This window comes from Coturnix japonica, chromosome 2, assembly GCF_001577835.2.
Source record: "Coturnix japonica isolate 7356 chromosome 2, Coturnix japonica 2.1, whole genome shotgun sequence".
NCBI lineage: Eukaryota > Metazoa > Chordata > Aves > Galliformes > Phasianidae > Coturnix > Coturnix japonica.
The window spans coordinates 123,446,861-123,472,916 of record NC_029517.1 but is presented as its reverse complement, the minus strand read 5'-3'; the positions used below and the strand labels follow the sequence as shown (position 1 = coordinate 123,472,916).

The following is a 26,056-nucleotide window of genomic DNA, read 5'->3' as shown; positions in this document are numbered from 1 at the left end:
AACCTCCCAGTTTTTTTACTCTTGTGGATCCAAACCCTCTGTTCATGTAAAGCTGGATGTGTCTTCCTGTGTTCTTGTTTCTAACTGCTAATCTTCCTGCCAGATCTGCTCTTTACTGGAAGGGACCAATGAGGAGGAGGTACTTCAGATGTACTTAGTGCCTTCTCTAGGTTGTTGTGTCAATGCATTCAGGGCTATGGATGGCAGATGAGAGACCCATATGAGTGTAGTTCTATTCCTCTCACAGAATTTTGGGTCAAATGTTGAGAGTTAACAGCTGGTTAAGGCTGGGCTGTCTTGCAGTTCTGTATCATTGTCATTGTCACTGTCAGTTCTTTGTGCTTTTCTGCAAGTGCTGATATATTTTGGAATATGCAAGCATCTGTCCTGCTTAGGGACAGTTTTCGAACTCTGTAGAAGCACTGACAGCTCTATGCAAAAAAGGTAATTTTTTTTTTCATTATTACAGTTATTTTCCATCATTTGTGAAACCCTCCACCAGCCAAACAGGTCATTGGTTTTGCTCTAGCTCATATGAGCTTATACCACAGTTTCACCTTAGCCTTCCTGATAGACCTCTGAGATCAGATGCCTGTTTTAGGCCCGTTCCTTCTGTAGAACTGTGTGTTTCAGTCTCTTTTGAGTCCAGTCACCAGCTGATTTTACTGACAAGAAAAAAAAAACAAAAAAAACCCAAGACCTGCAGAGCAATCTCAAGGGTTTTTGTTTGCACAAACAAAATAGCAGTTCAGCTTGAACCGTGGATTTTCATTTACTTTTATTTACTGCAATTTCGGATTGCATTCCCTCCAAAGACTGTTTAATTTTGATTCTGTTAAATCATATTAAAGTAGTTGAATAGCTTTCTAATGTCCTGGAGACCTGCAGTAGTCTCTGGGCTGTAGCTTGAGAGCTAAATTTCTGGGGGTGAATGCCAGAACTTAGGCACACAATGAGATTTTCTATGGGATATTCAGGATTGAAGTGTAGAAATCAATAGTTGTGATATGCAGGTAATGACCTTCACTCTTTACAGCTCCTGGTAGGGTCAGATTAGTAATCTCTCATTTTCTTGATAAATATGTCATGTTTTTTTCCCCTGACATAATGACGAGCGGCTTCCTCCCCCCTCATCTTCTCTGTTGGACAGTCGAGATCCTGGTATCATTCTCATCTCCAGCACAAAGAGAACAGACAAAGAACTCCTGCATGTGTTACTGCAAAATAATGTGCACATAATCGATGCAGAGTGTTTTTGTGAAAGGGATGTGACCTGAGAGAGAGAATGTGACCTGACAGAGAGAAATAAAAGTGTGTCATGAGGAGTGGGTGGCAAGGAAGGATGTGGGTGATATGGAGGTGGCAGTGACTGAGGCTGGCTGATAAATCTTTGATTAATAGACTTTCAATCAAAGGCCTTATTTTCTGTGAGGAAAAAAAAACAACACACAGACACAAAACCCACCTTAATTAAGAATGTAATGGAGAAACAAAATAACTTGGTAGATTTTGTGTTGTTTTTGGTGGCATTGGTGGGTTTGATTTTTTGTTTGTTTGTTTGTTGCTGTTTTGAATTTTCTAACCAACTTCTACTTTAGAGGATTGAGCCGAGGAACCAAAGTAGGAGTAAAGTAACTGGAAAGGAATCAGGGGAGTGGGAGCAGTAAGAAGAATCTGCCTTGAGAAATATATGAAGACAAGAGAGAACCAGTTAAGAAAAGGTGATGGAGAAAGGAGCTAACTAGTGAAGGGAACCAAGAGTGAAAACTGCAATAAACTTTCCTTGTAGAACATTAGTGGAAAACAGAAAAATCAAATCACAAGTGAAATATGCCACAAATTAAAAAACAAGGAAGAGCTATGTGAGCACTGCAGGGGAGGACAGAGGAAGGCAAACATGTTAATTGTATTTTGTGTGAATCTGTATGTAAGATATGTAAGTGCTGACAGCCATGCTGCCCTTAAATAAAATTGGAGAGCAATTCTACCAAACAAAGGCAGGGGCTTGCCAAATAAAGGAAGTCAATATGTTTCAATTTCCTGTGATGCCCCTTGTCCCCACAGTCTTTATGTTACTGATTGTAGCCAGCTATCAATTTAAAAACCCCTTTTCTTATCAATTTTAAAGCCCCTTTCCGTCAGGCTGCGACCTTACACTCTGTGCTGGGCCTTCCCTCACTTACGAGTGGGTCTCTGAATTTAGCTTCAGTCTTACATCTCTGATCTTGCCTGACATGCTGATAATTGAACAGAAGGATTTTCAGCATCTATATTCAAAGCTACTCTTTCCTACAAGTTCTGTAGTCATTTACTTCGCAGCAACTTTCAAATTATGGCCACTATGGGCTGCTATCTTTGGTGCCCCAGCTCAGCATCAGTAAGTATTGAGGCTGGGCTGTAGCATGTAAGCTGTACGCACAGACATAGCTATTTAAATAGCCAACTGTCAGTTCCTGCTTTAACACACATTTCCACTAATTGAAAATCCTTTTTCCCCAAGGTAGGAATCAGAGTTACACTGGAGTTGTTATTTCATCTCATTGCTTACACAGAGATTTTTCATTGATCTCGGAGTCTATTAAAAGGGAAGATGAGCTCCCTGCCTGTGCTGCCAGCAGTGACAGCGCCAGGAGGTGACATGTGCCTGTCGTCACCAAAGAGGCCAGCAGCATCTCTGCAGCGCTGCCGCCCAGGTGTTTCTTCTTCCTTCCCTTTCAGAGGCCAATAATTGATCCAGGGAGGATTTGTGGTTTTATCATAGTGGCTGCTAGCTTGTTTCACTTGGCAACTAAATGGTGATGCCTGAGATTTTTCAATCACCCAAGCCAAAATGTGGCACTTGAAGCAATGAAACATTTAGGCACGTACTGCTCGATGGAGCTGCACCTGCTGTCTGTCTCTGCCAGCAAGATCTTCTCTTGTGACAGTTCATCAGCAAGGCAGAGATCTGACAGCAGCCTTACTGATTCACCTCCTTTCCACAGCAGCTTTACATCCCTGCTTTTAGATCGTGCCCACATCATTCCCCTGCATCCTGCTACAGCTTTGTCCTTTCTCAGCAGGCATCTAATTCTTCTCTAAGTCTATGATATCTGTGCAGCTGAGTGAAACTGTCTGCCTTTGTCTCTGAGCTGTCTCAATCTGAAGGGTCATTTACAGCTATTACCAACCACACTCAATTACTTTTTGCTTTGTCCAGGTTCAGCTCAGACTACAGGAGCAGCTTGTTTGGGGGTTGGTTGAGGCTTTACTAAAGGTGCACTTTTTCCAGCTGAAACAGTCATTTTCCTACCATTAATAGTTTTCCTTTTACTGTCAGAGAATTGCTTTAGTGTAGGACCACGGCAAACTCCGCATCTTCTGGTCTTACATGTCCAGTATCCCAGTTCCATGTTTCTGGCGCCCCTCTATTTTTATGTTTTAACAGTAACTAAAGTTTTGTTACATAAATGTGTCAAATATATTCTGTATTTGATATGCTGCTCAAGACAATTCCTTTTCACTCAGTGCAGCCCAGGCAAGCCAAAAGGTTGGACACCCATGTTAGGCAGTATCATTTTGAGGTTAAATCCAGTTCTTACTAGTACTATTGTAATGAAAATATGAAGGAAAAACACAAGAAGGAAAAATACAAGAGGTCTTTTGTGCAGTATGGGGAAAGAAATCTGCTCTGTAACATCCACAGTTGTTTTGTAAGTACTGAATGGCTTTCATCGTCATGATGGGTAGAAAAAGCGTTGCATGACATGCTCTGCAGGTCTCCCAGTGTTGGCACATGGTGATGTCAACAAGTCCACTGCAGAACAAAATCCTTCCCTTACTTGCATGCTGTGCAACTCCACTGATAGCCCTTTTATTAAAACCCAATTCACAACAAATGGAAATGAAATCAACTGCGACAGTTCATTAGTGATATATACACCCTCTGCGTGGACATCAACCTGGTCCAGCTCCCAAGAAACAAGGAGCTACATCTACAGTGACTGCTGTAAGTGGAAAGTCAGCAAGTAACTTAACACAGCAAGCACCGTTGTGACAGCAAGGGGGCCTGGAGACTTTCACATAGAAAATTTCTACTTCTTTGCCAAATAGTGTTTGCTTTGTAAAATTGCTTTCACCTCCGTTTAAGCGCATCAAACAAACATGCTTCTTGTATGCTGGGGAATTCATTGCTCTGCCTACTGTCTCTGCAAAAGATTTTCCTGGGCAGCTCAGCTCGATATTTCCATTGCTTGATTTTAACAGACTTTATTCCTGGTTCATCTCCTGGTGCTGCATGAAGAATTAAACAAAAACCTTAAAGGTTTGGTTTTTATTTTATAAAAAACCGTAGCTGTGTAAATGGTATCTTTGATTGTGTTCACCAGATCCCGCCAATGCTGGAAGACTTCCTCTATTTCTACACTAACATTGTACAGTCAACAAAATTATTCACCACTGTTTCCTGTGTAGACAATGAAAGGGGAATGGCGTGAGCAGTTTGGCCCTCAATCCCTTTTTAAGTTTGCAAAGTCCATGGCAGAGTGTTTTGTTCCTGACTATATTGGTGCAGTATCAAAGTAGTGTGATGGACTTGAATAACTCTGGCTCCAGCTTATCATTAACTTCAAGGGATTTACTCCTCACTTTAATCAGTCACTGAATATATAGTCTGACCCAGGAAAAGGCACAGAGTGTAAAGCAGTGCCTGATTTGGTCTGGAGCCAATGGTGGGGGGAGAAGCGCTTTCAAGAGATTTGATAAGAAGTATTTCTGAGATAATGAACACTCCTACACAGAAGCCTTATCAAAAGTGGAATGAATATGGTTTATCAAACATTTGCTTTCAACTTCTGATTCTCTGGAAGCAGTGAGGGAAAGAGGTTGGGCTTCTTAGCAAGGTTACAGCATTGGAGGCTCTGGGTTTTATGTCACCTCCATGTTCCGTGGGTGGAAAATGGGATGCTGGAAATACTCTTCTGCTCAGAGAAATTCTTTGAGAAGGAGAGAGAAAATTACTCTTTTATTACGAGGTTTGCTGAGAAAATGTGATATCATTCATATGCATTGCCAAGCTGGAGAGGTGCCGCGCATCTTGGCAGCCATCTAGAGCTAACATATAATTCCTTTGGGTTGGTATGGGCTTTATCAGAAATGGCTCCATATGCAGTATTTACATAACTACGGTGGAGTGTGAGAATAAACACAGCTGTGGCATTGCCCTAAATATTTCAGTTCCGTGGGGAATTAAGGGAACTTTATCACTGAACTGCAGATAAACATAAGTCAGTAAGCAGTGGTCAGTTTAGCCAAGGAACAAATCTAAGCTACAATGGCCGGTCTGCTTGGAAGCATTTAAGTACTTTAGTGTTGGAGTTTACTAAGGTCATTGGGGTGGTTTGGTTTTGGTTTTGGTTTTTTTTTTTTTTTGCTTTTCAAAAAATATGGAAATAACATCAGTCAGCTGCTAAACAAAAAGCATCATCCAAATGGACTGATGAAACAAAGCAGCTAGACTGAAGGGCAGGTTGATAGGGATGTAGTGCTTTCAGCATAGTAACCCACAGCTTACCAGGAGGATTATAGGAGAATTTCTGTCAGGATCTCCATACCACATGGCCACATGAGGTGGCAGTTCTGGATCTCTGAGGGGAAATCTGTAAGGCTGGATTCTTAAAGATAGTTTAGAGCGCTGATCCCATAGCAAATAGTCAGTAGCAGAGCTCAGGCAGTTAAGGGTTTAGACTTAATCCTCACTGTAGGAATAAAAACGATCCCCTGCCTAGCAGCTTGCACAGGAATGACACTTGCTGACGTACTCCTTAGGCTGGACCAGTGCAGTGGATGACAAGATTCAATTTCAGTGCTGTCGGTGCAGCCTTTAGTCCTGTTTTGAATTCAGTTTTGATAAGTGTGGTGTGTTTTGTCCAATCTTGTTGTCACTCAGGTGATGGAATGAGGCAGTCTGTATGCAGTTGTTAGTGCGTCAGCATCCAGCTTTGATTGCTGGCAGGCAATCCCCAGAATAGCCCCATTAGAAGTCACTGAGAGTAAGTATTCTTGCAAGCATGATGTGTGTGCATACATGTACTAGAATTTAAACACTGACATCACAGTACAGTGCATATGTATTAGAATACATTAAGAGATCTCAAACTGAAATAGCACACCCAAGTTTTGAATCAGTGGAAAGACTGTTAGGAGCTGTCTAAATGCTCATTATTTTAGGAGACAAAACTATTGCAGGAATAGCTAACAGCCACCATCAAGGGGAATACAGTTGGATGAAAGATCAAGTCAAAAACTACCTGTTTGTATCCAGTTGCTTAGAGTTGAGGTGCACTCCAAGCTGTAGGGAAGCACCTTGCTGTTGGAACCTCTTTCGGCTCTAGATAATGCACTTTTAAACCAGAGGTTGCCACAGCTCTAACTTAGAAGAAAAGGCAGGAGTTTGCTATTTCTTTGCAAATGCAAAAGCAGCAAATTCTTCTGTGTCTTTTCAGTTCTTGTTCAGCACTTTGTTTACAACGTGAGATACAGTGACTTTGGAGATGGGAGTTCTCTTACAGAAACCACAAGCTTTGCGAAGAGCATTGTCTGACACTGTGCAGTAACATTTTTCAAGGCTGCTAAAACACTGTTACATTGTCCAGCTATTTTTACTCTTTAAAAGAAGTGTTGAAATGAGAGGCAGAGTGCAGAAAATACTGAGTGCTATTCCTGGCTTGTTCCCTGCCTCATCTGGATGATTTTCTGGGTGCTTTTCCCCCTGGGTGAAATAGGGACACTCTCACTGAACTCACTTGTGAAATGCTTTGTGATCTTGTGCCAAAAAGTGCTCTGTAAGTAGTAAGCAGCATTTCACTAAGAGCCACAGTGTGCTTTGAAAATCTGTGTTGTTTGTTAGCATTGTGTAGATGTACAAATTCAAACTCAAGCTCACGTGACACTGGGAGAATGATGTTTCTGATGAGAAGGCAAAGCAGTGTGTGGTGGCTGTGTGTGTTGTTACTAACAGTCATCACAGTAAGCATTTATCTGCAAACAGAATTTTCTTATTCTCCAGATCTGCATCATATAATAAGGAATTTTCCTTTCAATATCTGAAGTTGGACCCTCATTGCATTCTGGAGTGGCTACATAAGAGCTGTTATAGTCAGAAAGTGCTGAGTTCCAATGACTTTACTGAGGAGGGTGCACTATTATGTTGGCTCAGCGGTTTCTGGAAAATAATCCCAATTTTTAAACTATATAAGCAGTCATTTAGAAGCCTGAACAGTTCAGTTGCTTTGTTTGGAAAGTCGTGACCTTTTCTATCTTTAGAACAATGTCTGCTTGGAGACCTCCCCTTCCCAAAATGGACAAACAAGAGACAAGCAGCCTTCATCCTCTCAGCCCCAGAGAGATACACAGATTGAGTTGCCTTCTGTTCTGGGTTCTGCTTGGTTTTAATCAATTAATTAAAAGCTCTTAATTGTTAGTCAAGCTCTGAATTGCAGGATTTTGTAATTACATAACAAATATTTGTACTGAAGTAGTCTTGAACCTCAACCTGAATAAATTCCACTGAACTAATTACTTTTCTAATAGAGGAGTCGTCGCGTGTCCCAGAGAGCAGGCAGCAATACACAAGATGGAAGGCTGAGACTGAAGGCTGAGGTTGAAGTTGTCTGGGTAATATTCAGGGGAAGGCACCGCGTGTTTATAGTGAAAAAGCACAAATATAAGTGCAGTTCAGTGATGAGCAATGAGCAGAGCTTGGTTTTATAATCACTACATGAAGACAAAGCAGGCTATTGTTCAGTGGGTTATTTAGCAAGTGGTCAAGTAAAAGTGATCCACAAACCTATGAGGAGCGCACAAAACCCCACTACTAATTAACTGGTACTGACTTCAGTGATACCAGTGCTGAAATAGTAACAGCAACTATCTCTCAGAGCATTTTTGTTGTTATTAGTGAAGGTGTTGGCACAGTTCTCATAACCGCAGTGGACAGGATCCATTTTCCTGAAACTGTATTTGTCTGTGCTTTTGAAACTACAGCTGTGGGATAGAAGCCCACAGGATGGTCTAGCAAACATGTTTTGGGGGAAAAACATCTCTCCATACAAGACTTCAGAAAACTGTAAAAGATGAATGCCAGAAGCAGTCATATAGCTGTGGTTAGTGCTTTCTTGCCATCGCTGGTAGCAGGGTCTAAATGGGACATTGTGGGTTTTTTGCTACTTTTGGGTAAGGCCAATTATACTTGGCTTCTAGTTCATGCTGAGTGATGTCACTGAAACTACAGTGTAAGAAAATTCATTTGTTTAGGATTAGGGTTTTTCACTTCCCTCAGCTTTGTATGTATAAAATAAGGATAATGAGAAACTACAGATGTGCTGTAAACATACAGCTAAAGAAGGTAGCAGCTCAATTTCAGCTTCTCCTGCTTTTTGATGGGCACCATGGCAGGGTTCAAAGCCTGGAGAGCGTACTGAGCAGGAAGGCTAGATAGGTAGCAACTTGGAAAAACTTCTGCATTATCTTTCAAAGCAATTAATGAATGCTCCTCCTTCCTTTGTATCTGAAACTCCTATTGACTTGCCAGATGTGGGGTTAGATCAGCATTGGCAGACTTTCTCAAAGGTCAGTAATTTACAGTAACATCAGAGCAGACCTGACTTCAGCTAGAGGATCTCATTCTATTCAGATGTTGTAAAGGTAAGTTTTTAGTGCTAGGTCTCACAATCAGTATCCGCCATTTTAACTGATAGCTATCACTAAGCGAGGTAATACATTTAGTCATGAAGCAGTATCTGAGTGAACATAATGTTTTTCCCCCCATTTTTCTAGACTCATTGAAGTCCATTCACCTGATGCCAAGCACACCGTGGTTCTCAGGAGTAAGGACTCAGCTACAGCCCAGGCCTGGTTCAATGCCATCCACTCCAGTGTCAATGATCTCACCCCCAGGGTGATTGCAGAGGTCAGAGACCAGCTGGGTAAAGCAGGGATTGCTGGAAGTCGAGAGATTAGACATCTAGGCTGGCTTGCAGAAAAGGTAATGAAAATGTTTTCATTAATTTTCATTTCTAAGTTCTCTCTTTCTTGCTGTATAAAGTTCTGGGTTTTTATATAGCTTTTCTTGAAGACCCTTCTTTTCTTAATGTGCCAAATTTCATAGGGTTTTTTGTTTTGTTTTGTTTTGTTTTAATGTAACTGGAAGTTACTTGATTCTTCAGTACACCAAGTAGTGAAGGCTTTCCTCGGAGATCACAAGTCTCATGACCTGACCAGGTGAGGTGTGGGGTGTGCACCAAATTCTGATGCCAGCCTGCAGTTCCTCTACATTACATCTCCTGATTGTGTATATAAGGTTGTCTGCCATAGTATCCCTCCTCCTGCTGGCCTGGGAAGTAACCAGTGACTTGGTCTGTGCTCCCCGCCTCTGCCTGGCTGCAGGGGTCACAGAATCATGGAATTGTAGGGGCTGGAGGGGACCTCCAGAGATCACTGAGTCCAACCCCCAGGTCAGGCATGGTCTGGAGGACAAGGCATCCCTGCTGCACCTGGGAGCCACATCTGAGCTGATCTTCATGACAGACAGAGCTTGTGACTGCAGTTCTGTTGCCATGTCTTGTACAGTTTGAGTCTCGAAGTATTTCATACCACAGAGGAAAGCTCGTGTTCGGTTCTAGAGTAGTTTGGGTGTAGTGAGCTGCAGGAATCAGACCTCTAGATGCATGGGGATGGTACTGGTATGAGATCATCTGGCCTTAAATCTGCACTTTTAAATCAGAAATAATTTTAGGCACTGTACCAACTGATAGGTGTGAATTGGCTTCTGTAACAGCATTAGGACTGTGCCTAGATACACCTTCTATTCAGGTTTTGTGTTGGTGGTCATCCAGAGCACCTCAGCCTCACTAACTGGGTTGCATGGAGAAATGGTCACTATATTACGTACCACCCTTTCAAACTAAGCCTCCAGCACACATGCAGAAAGCTGACTGTGGCTGTCCTGCAAAGAGTGCTGTACGCATTAGATGTGTTTGGGATTTATAGATGAACATACAGGAACCATAGGCACAGCTGCCATGTTTCCATTTAGGATCCTTTAAAAGGGCACACCATTTACTTTAGCCAAACAGAGCTCGGACCATGCTATTTGTAATAAGGCAAAGACTGCATAACTTTGCAGACAGGGTTGCATTTAGTATTGTAGAGAGTGTGAAGATCTGGGGGGAATAATCTCAACTCTTCCTTAAAACACAAAATCCTCAGTGAGTAAATTTTCATAGCATTAAACTGGGCAGCTGTAAAGTGTTGAACCTTGTTTTCTCTTTATATCCATTTCTATAGACTTAAGAAGAGCTGTCCTTTTCTGTTCTAAAATCCTTGCCTTTGAAAGGGTAGCCACTCTGTAGCAAATTATTTACACCTTATACTTAGTAAATTAACAGATCACTTGAAGTGGACACATTACATGCTTCTTTTTTGTGAATATCCTGTTCTTATTATCAAGTGTGTGATCAATAGTGCTTGGCAGCAGGGTGCATGTGGGAAGCTGTGAGACTGAGTGCGGCCAAATAGCACAGCCTCAAATGGGGTGTGTGGACAGGAGGTGGGCTGGGTTCTGAATAGATTCTGTTGGGATGTTTATAGTAATCCATGCAATTTTTATTAAAACTGTGCAAGATTTCTCTTTTCCTAATAATGGAAGTAATGTTTCTTCATGTGGAAGAGGGACAGACCCTTAAGCTGTCTTCTTCTTGACAGATACTACATGATATCCCATTCACAAACCTCTTTCCCCTCTTCCTTCTGCCTTATAGACCACTGTCTTGGTTCATGTCGTTGAGCATGGGCCAGTTCAAGATGCTGTTGATTTTAGTGACAAAACATATGTGTTACTTTTAATAGCACCAAGTTGCAGTTCATTCAGTTCCAGGGTGTTCACAATGGCTGTCATCAAGAGCTGGCCTTGAGAGATTTGTAACAGCCTTGTAACCAAAAGTTAATGTTTTCTTAACTAAACTAACTATCCATTGCTTTGCAATAGTAATGGAGTGAGGTCAAGAGATCGCTGCTTCTTCTTATTTAGGAGACCCATGTGAAAGTAGAGAAAATCTCTACATATGTAGAGATCTATGTTATGTTGCTTTTATTTGTTACTGAGCTTTAGGCAGTAAATTCTGGATGTAGAAGACTACCTGCAGAGTGGGAGAGGAGGGTGCAGACTGTGCATGGAGCTGTTTCAGAGGTGTTCAAATCAGCCAGGCTGGGTCTGACCACGAGGCATTTTCATGTTCCATGTGCAGAACACCAAGGTAGCCAGAAACAAAATTCTGCAGTGATTTTTGGAGCAACACCAGGAACACTGACTTCCTTTTCCTGGGGTGCACTTCCCTTCCATGTTCACCGTTGCTTAGTTTCTAAATGCTGGAGCTTAGAAAGCAAAACTGTGAGGGAAGGAACCTCATTATTGGCAGCCACCAAATAAAATATGTGCCTTGTATTACTCCCAATGGTGCCATTAATTTCTTTCTGATATTTTGTGGCATTTTTCCATGGGTAGCAGTTGGAAGAAGTCTGAACTCAGGTTCAGCAAGCTTCATAGGCTGTAACTTTTAAGACAGCTTCTATGGTGTCAGATTATGTTTCTTACATAGCATATCGTCACTGTGACTTCTCAGTAAAGTGGATTGATGCTAACTGAGATGAATTCCTTTGGCTGCCTGGGAAATGTGATATGTAATCCCATGGAAATTTCATTGTAATTTGCTGTGATTACTCTCTGCTTTCATTAAACTATTTCCTGGTTTGACATTTTTATATGCCTCTGCTCTAAACTTAGCTCTAAACTTCAACCTTTACGTTACTACAAAAATAGATTCATTAGCTGAGCCTCCCTCAGGTGGGTAACATTAACATAAATAGTAGGATATGTGAAGTACTATGCAATTGCATGCTAATGGGTTTCTTTCACTGAACTCTGATAAGACTGCCCTGAATTTATGGGCAGGAACACTCCGTCCTGTAGGTCAGCCTTGTCAGAGGGCAAGGAACTCCCTGCCTTTGCCCCAGGGTGTGCACGTGTGCCCATCAGCAGGTAAAGCACAGGCCCTGCATTACTTGAAGAAAGCAAACTATTGTGTGGCTTTATAATAGGTGAGGAGAAAAACAGCCAGAAGCAGTTATTAGAGATGCAAAATTCCTTGTTTTAGAGGGGCACTAACCTTGTCCTGTCCTTGTTCTTATGGAAAGGGTTCTGAAGCCAGCCAAGGATTACGGAGTTATGTTAAAGGCCGGCATCCTAAAACTTGCCTGCAACTAACAGAAATGTCAAGTGCCAGTTTATAATGAAATGTGTGGACTTGCCATAACCTTTCTTGTATTTCTCTTTAACCAGCAAAACTTGTGGGATTAACAAGTGTCTAAGTGGGAGGGAACAGCTGCATGTGGGTTTTAATCTTAACCTTTTTCTGGGGCTCTCTGTAAGGATACTTCTAGTGACCAAATACAGAAAGAGAAGCAACGTAATCCTGAGGAGCTTCTCTATGTGCATATTAGTTGCCCTTCTACTTTCCAGTAATGTTTTCAAATCCCTTTAGAAATGTCTTTTCCACTTCTCACCCACTTTTTTATGGTTCTGGGTATCCTGTGGGTTAGAGGGGAGCTGAAACAGGCACTTCTGCTTTTCTCATTACACTGACCCAGCTACTGCTGAGTTCCTTGGTGAGAAGCAAGCTCTGTTCTTGTGCTGGAGAGTCAACTTATCAAGGAAATATGGTTTATTTTGTCACTTCATAATGTCTGTTCCAGTAGATGGAGATACTACTGACAAAAGTTTTATCTCCATTTTTGCCTCATGCAAACACAGTGAGGTGTTCAGAACAAAGTGGTTTTGCAAAGGTTGTTTTTTCCTACTCAGCAATTGGCTGCACGAGCATTGGAGCTGCAGTGAAGCACCAGCCCTGTAGCTAGGTCAGTAAAATCCAAAAAAGCAACCAGAAAAGAAACCCCCATGTCTCTGCCTCTCGTTGTTCTTTCTGTGCTGGTGATGCTTTAAATGCAGACTTGGCAAAAAGAACAACCACTTCTGTAGCCGGAGAACATTCTGCTTTCTGAATGCCAAACGTCTCAGCAGACAATGGGTTTGCTAAAATGGTCTCAAGGCTCCTTTGAGAAACTCGAAAATAGGGGTGGCTGCAAGTTGGCTTTTATAATGGTAATATTTGAAGCAGCAAAAAAAATGCTTCTCTTGGTTTTTCTTGCTGGATTTTAACTCCAGCGTTTCACTCACATTCACATAGCTTTGCACACTCCAGGAAGATGTATCACTGCTCTCAGAGATCTGATGGGGAGATGAGAACAAGTACCTGATATGGAGGGGAAATAGCTACACAGGCGCGATGAATTGGAGGTGTTTTTCAGCTCATGACACTATCTCTGAAATGAGAAATGCGTTAATATATTGCAGGCTGTTCAGTCTCCTCAGACCTTAGATAACCATATCACTGTATTGAGCTGAAGTGTGGGACATGTCATAGCAGTGATCTTCAGTGTGGAGCTGTCTGTTTCAGCATTGTATTTATCTTCCTGTTTTCCCTGTACTTCTGAGCAGGGAGTGATAGCAGCAAGACTGTGGGACGTGCAAGCTGTCCAAACAAGATTTAGACAAATGACAAGAGAGCCTCTTTGAAGGGTTTTTTTCTTTCCCCCCAGTATGAAATGAAAACGTTTCTGTTTTACCATTTCCTCTGCACCTATGTTCATTGGTTAGAAAAACAAGCAGGCAGCAACAGAGCCACATTGTTATTCTCATCACAGGGCTGTGAGTTTTCAAAGAAAAGAAGAGAAGCTTCAGTCTCAAAATTTTGTATAATTCCTGAATTTCTAGAACAGGCTTTGAGTAGTGACCTTAAAATGTCTTTGCATGAGAAAACCACCAGCCTGTTGTTGTGCAGTTAAAGCGTTTTGACTTTATTTAACAGCGTGAGCATCTGCTTTTAACCACCTTCCTGTGACACAGTATAAAAGCACAGCAGGTGCTGGACAGCATTTAGAAATCCCTGGCATGGCTGCGTCCCTGGCTGCGGTGCCTTTGATGCAGATATGTGGCCACATGTGCAGCTCTGGGCTGGCTGCTGCTGTCCCCCTCAGCTCTCCCAGCCTTCCCATCAATGTGGTAGAAGCGCCCATCTGGCCCTGTAATGAGCCAGATCAGATGGTTATGCTGGCAGAAAACTCATTACTTTTTGGGGAAAACGCAGATTCCAGTGCCAGAGTAGTGAGAGCACGTGGCAGAGGTGTAAGGGCTGTGTGGTGGGTCTGCCTCTTTGGGCAGCACGTAGCTCTTCAGCTGTGTAGGAGATAAATCCGGGTTGCACTGATCCCCAGCTCCTCATTCTGACTTGAGAAAATACCTGTGTGTGTTTAGTCTGAAATGACAGTGAACTTTGGGCTATACTGTCTTAACCCATATTGCAAATCAGTGTATTATTTAACCAGGTAAATAACCTGCTAGAAACATTGGAGTTTGCTAAGAAAACTGTAATTCCAGCGTGGTTTCTTTTTTTCTTGCGAGGAAATTGTGTTCATGTAGCGTGGTCTTCTTATGAATTTCCAGTCTTTACAGCTTTTTTTCCTTCATTCAGTCTCAGTGTTCTTTAGTAGTTATCCATGCATTCCATCTCTCTCCATCTCTCTCTTTCCTTCTCTCTTTCTGTCTCTATCTCTCTTTACCCATCTTTACCCATAAGACAAGCAAGGCAGTTTGGACCTGGCCTGTTCTGAATGGCTCAGAGACCTGATTTCTCATACTGATAACATGCAGATGGTCATAACCTTACCATTAATCTATCCTTCTGTTGATTACACATACCTCGAATTGGAAAGTCCTGTGTGTCCTAAATTAGAAACTGTATTTTTAAATTCTGACTAATTACTTGCTGTATAGCCCTTCAGTAGAAATGAAGAGTCCTGTTTTTGCCCTCTGTCACTTAACCTTGTAGCTTAGTAATGCCAGAACTTATTTGTTTGCTTTGTCAAACACCACAACAGAGCACTTAATTACATTAACAGTCTTCATTATCTGGGATAGCGATCAGCCTGACCTAAGGAAAGACGTAAACCTGATGTAGCATGCAGTAATTTCCTCTCCCTGATTCAGTGAAGCCCACACATCAATTCATCAACAGTGACATCGATATTTTGTTGTTTTAGGTGCATTCAATAAATAGATACATTAAGAAAAATTCTAGCTAAAAACAATCATTTCATTACTGTAACGCATGCTATTCCTTCATGTGCTGATGAGAGCCAAGTTGAGCAAATGATAAATCTAAGTCAGGAGGAAGTGCTCAGTACCAAAGGGATTGGAAAGCAGTGTAAGTGTAAAGATAGGGCTGATAAATCATGAAAAATTACAGGATTAGGGTAGTAAATGAGTATAAGAGTGAAAGATCTGAGCTTGAAAGCTAGTCTGCAGTACAGCTTGGTTTTTGTAGGGCAGAAGAAAACAAAACCTATGATCAGATAATTACAGAGCACAGTTCTGCAGTGGGTGAATACTATTGTGCCTGTGTTAGCCTTCAAATGTAAAAGCATTCTCTCAGAATTTGAGCTAAAGTATAAAATGGGGCCCCGCATGTCCCCTTGCCTTTCCCACAAGAGTTGAGTTGGCTCTGGCCAGATTCCAGCAGAAGTAATTACACTGTGCCTGTTCTCCCTTCTACATTTTGATCTAACTGTTTCAGCAGTGCTCATTCTGATTTCACGATCCACATAAACCCCAGAAAAGAAGAGAAAGTTTCTTTCTAATGACATTCTGTTCCTATTGTAACTTTTCCCTTCCTTCGCCAGGAGAATGGTGAGATCTGAGCTGTAATTCCTGCTCCAGCAAAGACTGGGGAGGACAAGAGGTACTGCTAGCATCCCAGGTGCTGCCCCTGCTTCTGGGGCAGAAGGAACACAGGGCTTGAAAGGGAAGGAGAAGAGGATGCCATAAGGAAATGGGGAAGGTTTGCAGCCTGCTGGACTGTAGGAGCTGATTCTTTTGGCAGGACTGTGTCTGCAGGAGCACATCCTGGCATGGTCCTGAGCACAGCTGCTTTTTTGTATGTAACGCCACTCTCCATCTTTTGCCTTGGCAGCTGCAGTTGGATCTATATGCGAGGATCCACCACCCTTCATGCAGATGCTGGGTTAGCTCACCTCAGGGGCTGCACAGCTCTGAAAGCCCATGTCTGAATGTATGTGTATTCAAGTTCAGCTGGGAAAAAATGTAGGAGTGATGTAGGTATGATGAAGGAAGGCTTTGATCCTCTTCCTCGTGAAGCAGGTGAAAGACCTCCTTTTTTTCTCTCAGGTTCTGACAGTAAATATTACAAGAAATACAATGAAAGTGTTGGGGACAGCAGTGGTCCTTAGTTCTCACATGTGACGTAAATGCAACAAATAAACCACACTGCATAAGGAAGCAGAGACATCTACTGAATGCATATGATACCTGGCCTTCAGTGGGTGCTCTTCTCAGGGCAGGAGTGGAGCTGCAGTGCTAAGGAAAGCTCCCAGCATCTGCTGGCAAATCGATGCCCACGCAGCTGTGTTCTTTTTCTTCAGTGTTACCTTTATTCTCTTTTTCTGCTCTGTCTCCTGAAGTTAAGAAATCACCTTCAGGGAAAATGGAAAAGTCCATTAGAATCATAAAATTATTGAGGTTGGAAAAGACCTCTAAAGTCATCCAGTCCAACCATCAACCCATACTCAGCCTGAAATTAGGAGCACTTTGACCTTCAACCTTTGCTCGATGTGAGTTCCTCTCACCCCTGTGATCAGTTTTTGTTTTTTTTCTCTAGCACAACAATGCTCCCATTGCAGCCTTTTTGATTGATAACAAAAGTAAATTGATTAGAAAGCAGCAGAATAGGCCATTAATAAAACTATCCCTTCTGCCCTGCAGCCCCACCAAAACCCACAGTTAATCCTTAGTAAGAACACAGGGAAACGTGGAGCTGTTCCTGGTAAAAATGCCCCAATTTGGAGGATTTTTTTTTATTTTTTTTATATATTTTTTTTGCCTTTTCTGTTATGTTTTTAAGTATAGAATCATAGAATTACCCAGGTTGGAAAAGACCTTGAAGATCATCAAGTCCAACCACAGCCTAACCATAGTACCCTAACTCTAACAACCTTCTGCTAAATCATATCCTTGAGCACCACATCCAAACGTCTCTTAAACACATCCAGGGTCGGCGACTCAACCACCTTCCTGGGGAGCCTATTCCAGTACTTAACTAACCTTTCTGTAAAGAAGTGTTTCCTAACGTCCAACCTAAACTTACCTTGGTGCAACTTGAGGCCATTTCCCCTCGTCCTGTCACTTGTCACCAGTGAGAAGAGACTTGCCCCACTCTCACTGTAAGAACCTTTTAGGTACTGGAAGAGGGCGATAAGGTTTCCCCTCAGCCTCCTTTTCCCCAGACTAAACAGCCTCAGCTTCCTTAGCCTCTCCTCATAGGGTTGATTTTCCACACCCTCCATAAGCCTTGTTGCCCTTCTCTGGACCTGCTCCAATACCTTCATGTCTTTCCTGTGCTGAGGTGCCCAAAACTGAACACAGTACTCAAGGTGAGGCCTCACTAATGCCAAATATAGGGGCAGGATGACTTCCCTAGTCCTGCTCACCACACCATTATACTCAAGTGGTGTTAGCCTCTCCTGCTCTCCTTTTGAGCTTCCATTCAGAGGTGTGTTGTCCCTACCCATAAGTGCTTTTAGGGTAGATTAGATAGTTAATGTTTGAGGAATATTGCGACACAGCAGAGTAGCTGTTGGTAAAAGCAGAAGCAATATCCCTTGTATCCTGTTTTGCCAAACAACTGCTAACAGAGAAAAATAAACAGTTTTCTAAAAATACCTTGAGATGAAGCTGCATTCTCTGTTGGAAAGAGGGATTGACCTTTAGAAGAATAGGAGAGTTAAAAAAAAAAAATGCTGTGATGAGGGATAAGTTACATGCACTATAATTTTCAGTGTGGCAAGATTTACTCAGTGCAGACTCTACAAATCCAGTCCAATTTTAATCCTCAACCTCTGTTTGTGTAATAGGTTCCCGAGGCTATTAACGCCAGCCTTTTACCTTTTACCACGTCCTGTAAAAATAAAATTATACCCATAATACCGTGACAGCCCTTACAAAAATGTGCCATTAGACAATTATATTGCAACACAACAACTCTGGAGACTGCAAAGAAGTATTTCTCTTACAGCCTAATGGTTGTATCAATGGCATTTTCAACGCAGTTGGTTACTGAGAAAGAAAAGAACATGATGATACCATATGTAAAATAGCGTATTTTGAAGTATTGATTTCTGAGTCTGGCTGTGACAAGAATGCTTGAGTTACAAGTGAAATCCTTGTAAGAACTGTACTTGAAACAAATCCATGGTTGAAAAGGTTTCTTCTATCAATCCTCTTCTCTCCCACTCTCATATAAGTGTCTGTTTTATTTTGGTTATTTTAACACAGGAAATGTTTTGACACTGGAGTTTTAACTAAAAGAAATTATAGGGCTGATTAAAAAAGGTTCTTGCATTCCCTTCCCCCAGATCCTTCGATTCTGAAGATTTATTTCCATCTGCAGAATTACCCTCTGTTTAACCGGACAGTAATTGATAGTGCACGTCAAGATAATTAGTCTAACTAGTCTCCTAAACCCCAAACCCCACTGCTACCTTTAAGCTCTGCATTGTCTATACTGTAACATAAATAAAGGCTTTAGCAAAGGACTGAAAAAAAATAGCCAACTGTTAATGCGGGAGCCTCCCTGCCCTCTCCGCAGGGTTTCCTCTTCTCATTTTTAATGAGGCCTGTATTAGTTGTCATTTGTACCTTCCCTGATGAATAGTTTGAAAGAAAAGCTTTCTCTGTGCACAGCAAAATTTGTGCCAAGTTGCTGACCTTTGCTTTTGCTAAGACCTCATTTGAGTCTCAGTCCCAAGCCCAAACATATTGTTGGATCAATCATGTTGATTTTTGGCTCTGATAGTAATGCACCGCTAATGAGTTGTGTGGTGTACATATTAACCTCAGACCTGGCAGCACTAATGCCAAGCACGTAGCAGAATCACGCTGGGGCTTCGGAAAAGACATACAGTGCAGGCATCTTAATAGAGGCAGACAATTAAAAACAGTATCACAGGTTCACTGCTTGTGGGGTGTAGGATTTAATCAAAGCAGGAAAAACAAACCATCTTTTGTCTGTTTGGAAAAAAAATCTGAACATCATAAAGGTGCTTTATGAACTGTGAAATAGAGAGGAAAGCCTGAATGTTTAAGCAGCAAGATAAGTATTTTACTACCAAAAGGGAATCTACTTTGGGGAACAGCCATTGAATAACACTAGATTTAATCTTGCTGGAGATTGCCATGTAATGATTATCATGGCATTTCAAGGAATTTGGAAGCAATGCTGTAAGGTTTGGATTACCAACTGCATGACGTTATTTAGCAATACTTCAGCAAAGTCCCTATATCCTTACAAGTAAAAGTTCCTAAAACCAAGTGTTGAATTCCCAGAAACAGCCAGCACTGCTGATTTTGAAAGCAGCTGTTTCTGATCACTGACAAAAGTAACACTTCCTTCAAGGGAACAGATTTTGATCTCTTTTTATGATTATAAATCTAGGGAGAGACAATACGTTGCTAATCAACAATGTGGGAAGATGGACAAAAATCTCAACATGCACAGTACCCTTCTCCTGTCTCATTTCCTTACTTTTAGGATTAGGAAAGGAAGGAAGAATTGTACAGTGGGTGCATAAGAAAGAAACATTTTCAGTTTTGATATAAGTCCTAAACAGCCAGCTGCAGGTGACAGGGAAACAAGGATGGAATAAATGTGATTTCTGGAGGCCGCACACAGGTTATGGGCCCTTCTTTATGCAATAAAAACTAACCAATAAAGCCAAAGAAACATTACTGCTTGAAACAAAAAGTCAAGTGAAATGAATGAAAAAAACTGAAGTACATAGAGATGCAATCTTTGATGTTCCTATTAGGCTTTGGATGAAGCAGTACCAAGTCCTGGCAGAAAGTGTGCATGAGGGAAGAAAAGTAGTAACACAACCACATGAAGCATTGGGAATGTACCCTGTCAGATGAACCATATGCATAGAGAAATTGGGTGCTGCTGTAACATCCCAGACCTCATGGCAGAACCTGTTGGAATGACGCTGGATTGTTTTTTGGTTCTACCACATTGTATGAAAGTAATGCAGTTTTATCAGAGGTGTTGTACGTGAGTCTGAGAAATAAGCACAGAATAGGATCCATGGAAAAAAATGCACAGTGCATTGTACAGTTTTTCTTGCTGAAAATGTCGCACAAAATCATGTTTTGTGCTATAATAATCATAATAATAGTTATGTGTTTTCTAATGCGCTTGTGCTGGCACATTTTATTAATGCACAGGTTAGTCTTATTTCAGTATAGGGGATGAGAAGAGTCAGAAGGTGAAAAATGGCAGTACTTAGATGGCACACTGTTGAGTGAGCTCTCTCTCCAGTAGGTGAAGTAGGGCAGTCTGACCTGATGAGTGGCAACTCTAAGCCATTTTATAATTCTATGATTAATAAACTCAATGTGCAAAAAGGCAAAGAGGCCGTTTATTCATCTGTCTACCGGAAGAAAAGTGTGTGTGGGTGCTCAGAACTGCTGTTCCTAATGCAGTATTGTTCATTGAAGGCAAATGGACTTACCAGAGGTTTGCTCAGATGTTATTTGGATTCCCTGAAATTCGGGTTCTCATACAGTAGTGGTAGCCTGACTGGATGGGAAACACCTGGGTTTTAATCACTAGACACTAAAGACTGTCAGCCACAGGGAGGATTCCTGAGACACAGTGTGAGCACATGGTGTTTTTGTTAGGGCTTTTTTTCATTTATGCTATTCTATTGAGCAGAGACTGCTGTGCGTGCTTGCATTTACTGATCTTGTACTAAAAATAGCTGCAGACATTGGCCAGAGTGGGCTTCCGATGTGTAATAATGGATACAACTGCTTTTGTGTGCTTTATGCTAGAAATGTCAGTGATGTTTATGGAAACAGCTCTAAAAAGTTCACTTTGAGGAGAGGCCTGCTATGGAAATAGAAGATTACCCTTTGTTTATGGAATGAAAAGAGTAAATCAATATGAGAAGAAGCATTTTGTGGTATTCTCTCTGGCCTCATCTCCTGTCGTCCCATGTGCGAGGCACTGCTCAGGGCCCTTTGGGAAGGAAATGAATTAGAACTTTATGTTTAAATGCAACTGTGTTCATTCCCTTAAAAGCTGTCCTTTTATTCTGTGTCCCTTGGATCTTCTAATCATAGTGTTATAGAGTCCATTAATACACTCCAACCTAAAATTTCAAAATGGAGATGTAAATTTGCAGGCCCCAATCTGCAGCCAGATGTTAACGAGGTCCAAGGAAATGGTAGAGCTGGCCGAAGCTGTTGGTAGCAGTTACTGCAAAGAAGAGCAGCACAGAGAGGAACTATGCAGCTGCACATGATGGTTTGCAAACCTTTTATGTGATGTTATGTCTTGAGGCCCCCTACTTCCATCTTTTGTGGGAGAGTTGATTATTGAGGATAAGGTGCCATACTGTTTGCTTCTCCTTTTGTTGTTGCAAGAGTTTGAAGTAAAAAAGATGTCTTGGTGGGGACTGCCGTGGAGGCTATGAAACTATCCAAAACTTGAAGGCCATCGTGCAAGATTGCAACATGAATAGTACTGCTAGAAACAGAGCCTGCTCCAAATTCAAACTGTGTGAGCAGAGAGGGAATGTGGAATCATGCATTAGTCTCTGTGTTTCTACTGTGATTTTTGTGTCTGTGGGGAATTAAACCAAATAGATGAGTGTAGAAGGAGGAATGTACGTTGGGGTAGGGAAGAGTGGGACAACATCAGAAGAAAGTGTGAGCATTGGTAAGGTGAAGCTGAGCTAATAGAATCCTGCAGGGTGCCCACCACGTAAGGAGTAGCCATGGGATATGCTGCAGATACCATGGGACATACATAGGCGTACCAAGTATTCAATGGTCTGGGTGGTATTGGAGCAATCCACTATTGGAAGGGATAAGACCAGCTTTCTCTGAACCCCTTATAACCTTAGAAGATTGATTCTTTGCAGCTGCAAGGAGATTTCAAAGAGGGGAATTTTAGCTTCTCTGTGTTCTTTCACTTCAGATTGGACACAAGGGGCTGTTAGTGCTCATCAAAGGTCATGTACATATCAGTTTCCATTAGCCTGGATACTGTTGAGAAAAACTTCAGTCTCAACTCACTTTAAATAATTTTTAACAGCTGCTTGGATAGTTGCAAGCACAAGCAGAAGGAATGAGTTGAGGTTATAGGATAGCATCCAAGTGTGTGAACAGTTCTGAAAAACATTCATGAGGAATCAACCACTAAGTGATAGCTGTTACACACCTGTAGCCCTCAGTGGACCTGCAGAGGGTTTCAGCATTAAAGGTCTTGGCATCAGAAGCATTGCAGGCTACTCTACTGGAAAAGTGGAGTACAAGAATACCAGTCTCAGAGGTAACATAGATCACAGATCGCTTCTGTACAGGGGAAGCAAATAGTCACCATGTCCTGTGCCAGCCCCAGAGATCATCGGTTTGGTTCCCAGGGTTCAGCAGCAGTGAAGGCTGTGTGTATGTGCAGATAACAGCAAAAGGAGTTCATCCCTGATCTCTCTCCCTTCTTCGATTGATCTGCTGTTCCCCTAATCTGTTTCTCCCCTGAAATTCCCCACAGCTGATTTTCCCTTCTGATTTTGTCTGAGTTGTCTGAGGAGGCTTGTTGTCTGAGGTTGTACTTATGAATAAATGATGCTTTTAAAGAGGTGCTGCTTATATGCATGAAAATGTGTAATAGCCAGCCTGATTTCCATCTGATGTAATTTAGGAGTAAATCTTTTGACATCAATAGAATGGAATGAGTATAAATATAATTGAAGGCAGGTCCTAGATTTTTAAGGTTAAGCCCAGAAAATGCTGCAATCTATTCTCCTTTCTTTTCTCTTTCAAGCCTACCCACAAATATAAATGTCTTAATTGGGACTCAGTCTATTTCTGCTCTGTTTAATCAAAGATCTATCAGTAAAGAATTTTTATGAGATGAAAAGGTGAAGTCCTTCTGACCCCCCTACCTATCTTTAGAAAATCTCATTGGCTGCTGTTTCTGAAAAAACCTCGGCAGCAGTTCTTCTTTTTTCCACTGGTCAGTTATGTTAAGCAGCGTATCTGTAGCCGTGTTTAGTTCTGAACACAAACAGGCAGAAATGAAAGCTTTTTGGCAAGCAAAGAATATGATTTTCAGCTCATTCTCACAGAATGTTGTTAATCGATAGATTGTTTTCCGACAAATAGTTAATTGTGCCTGGCTATTTTCCATATGGCTAAAGGAAGTAAGCCAACAAGGGCACGGCAGTTAAAATCACAGAAATGTTGGTATTAAACCACGGGTATGATATCCAGTCCAATTTGCTGTACTTTTAAAAGGAGTTCTGTAAGTATTAGCATGTGACAGCATCACTGCAGTACATAGTTTCCAGGGGGGTTTGAGCACTTTTATACTGGTGTTATCATCTGAGTTACTGTTTGTATCAATGTATATAAGAAGGCTAGCACAAACTGAAAAAGAAGCCTCAATTAAAGCAATAAAGATGGAATGAATAATTTTACAAAAATTCTCTGTGTCTTCAGTGCAAATACATTTCTAATGCTGAGGTTGGAATCAGAAGAAGAAGTAATGGGTAATATTCATACTTGTTTATCCTCTTGGGCTTTGCACTTTGCTGTAGCAGCAGAAGTGATACTAGATCTCCACAGTTTGTGTTACACTCAGACAGTTCTTAGTGTAAGTGGCTGGCATTTGCTGGCTGGGGTGATTTATTAGCCTGCAGCAGGAAACGTTCTTCCACTGATAAAATCAGTAGGATCTTGAGATTGTGTATCTCTTGTGCCAAAAAAGCATTTTTCTCTTCAGATATGTGATGTGTTTGTAAAGAGATAGAAAAGTCTAGTGCAGGTTGCAGGAAGTTCTTTATTTCATTAAGTTAGATGTGTCAGGAATCCTTAGTTCTAAGGAGATGACCTGTAGCGTGTTATCTGTTTATACTGACTTTGGGAATTAACTTTATTCCTCTAAAGTATTTATTATAAAGAAATGTTCAGTTCTCAATAGAATTGTCCTATGAGTAATTACTTTCTATGATTTTAGCAAAAATGCGAAACACTGTGAATTAAAAGCAGATAAAGAACATTAGCTTTCAAAATTGCGTAGCTTATAGCATGTAATTTGCTGATATTTGAAGGATTTGGGTCTGTAGATTGATGGCCCTAATTGTCTATCTTTTAGTAATCTCGATGAAATAACATGGCACAGCACTAAATCCATTTGTCCTGTGTGGCTAATTTAAAGCTCAGCATAGATAACTGCCAAGTAGAGGGTTCTTTATGTTTGTCTTGTTCATATGGCTCTGTTGAATATTCATGTTCCCTATTAACACATGCCCTTCAACATTTGCTGCGTTTTATCACAGACTGTAGCTTAATTAAACAAGTTTTTTGCCACAAACTTCAGGGCTGTGATTTTGTCAGGTCTTCTAATATAAGCAGTATCAGGTCTGGGAAGGGGATACTGGAGGGCTGGAAAATGGCAGCTCGCATCTTGACTGTAGCTCTAAGACTCCTAGCTTGAGTCCCTTTACCAAAGGGATAGGTCATCTACTTGGAACAGAGAGATTCTGTGAAAGCTGAGCTCTCATTTTTATTGTAGGTTCCTGGCCGCAACAAAAAGCTTGAAACTATGGAATGTCAGCAAAACAAAATGGCTCGATGGATCAGCAAAAATTAAAAATGTATTTCAAATACCAAGCAAACCTCAGACTGATTTTCAGGCCACACTTAGTATCCCTATGGGAGCTTTGGCTGACTAGAGTCAGTAATACTGGTTTACCGTTAAAGCTGTTTTGCCATTTATTTTTGCAGCATTTATTTTTGCAGAATTAGCCATGTGTGTGCATTTCTTCATGCGCCAGATACATAGTGATGACAGCTATTGAGTAAGTCACAGGACCCAGTGGCAAACTGCAGTTGTCCTCTAGATCTGATCTTTCTCTCCATCATTCTTCCCACTTGGCTATTTCTTCTCCTGAAATTACTTTGGGAGGGTCAGGGTAATGACCATATTGAAATTAGAGTTTTCTGTTAGTCTTCAAGACTATAGTGACATCTGCACACACCTGCAGTATTCACAGGATCACAATACCATGCGCTCCAGCACGGGTAACAAATTCCTAATGGTGAAACTTAATGCACAGTACAACAGAGTAACTAAACTCCAATGTTGTCCTGGTTAATTGGATATTAAATGATGTAACTGTTCATTCCCTGTGTCTACTGTAGTCCTGGGATCCACCAGTATTGAGATCTACCATGCAGGCCTATAGATGGTCTCCAGCTCTCCCTATCGGCTGCCAAGGTGTGGCCAACTGGAAACTTAATTGGTAGAAGAGTTCTCTTGGAGCCCAGCTAGGATTTGGGGGTGGAAATATCTTCTTGCCTGTCAGAAGCTTTTGACTTTTAATAAAGAAATTCTAATGAAAATTAACATTTTTTTTCTTCCCCAGCAAGAAAGCAGATCTGATCTGTGAGGTTTTTAAGTAGTTTGTGAAAGTCTGTGATTGTTCTGGCACAAACACAGGTATTCTGTTTTTATCCATTTAATACAAGGATACGGACTCTGCTAATTGAATGGCATTGAAAATGACGGCCAGGTAAATAAATAATTCATTAAGATAAAGAAATAAAGATAAAGGTATCAGCTTTGTGTTCACAGGTCTTTACTTAGGCATCTAAATAAGTAGCTTCGGATTCTAAATTATGACTAATTTTCACCAAGTTTTCCAAGAGGCTTTTGGCCTCTGCATTGTTTCAAAATAAGCTAAATTATTAAGGGTTCTGTATTTTTTTTTTCTTTTAAAATAATGCTTTCAATCTAAATTCCAGTTGATGAAGCTTATAGCATATAGATTT

The 26,056-nt window shown here is 41.3% G+C and overlaps 1 protein-coding gene across 1 annotated transcript in view; it reads left to right on the top strand.

Annotated features, from left to right (window-relative positions):
- The window catches only part of SNTB1 (syntrophin beta 1), a 100,836-nt gene that overhangs the window by 55,348 nt on the left and 19,432 nt on the right, over positions 1–26,056 (top strand). The window contains exon 3 of the mRNA XM_015856228.2: positions 8,815–9,022. Coding sequence (XP_015711714.1) covers positions 8,815–9,022 — 208 coding nt within the window. The remainder of the gene's footprint in view (positions 1–8,814; positions 9,023–26,056) is intronic.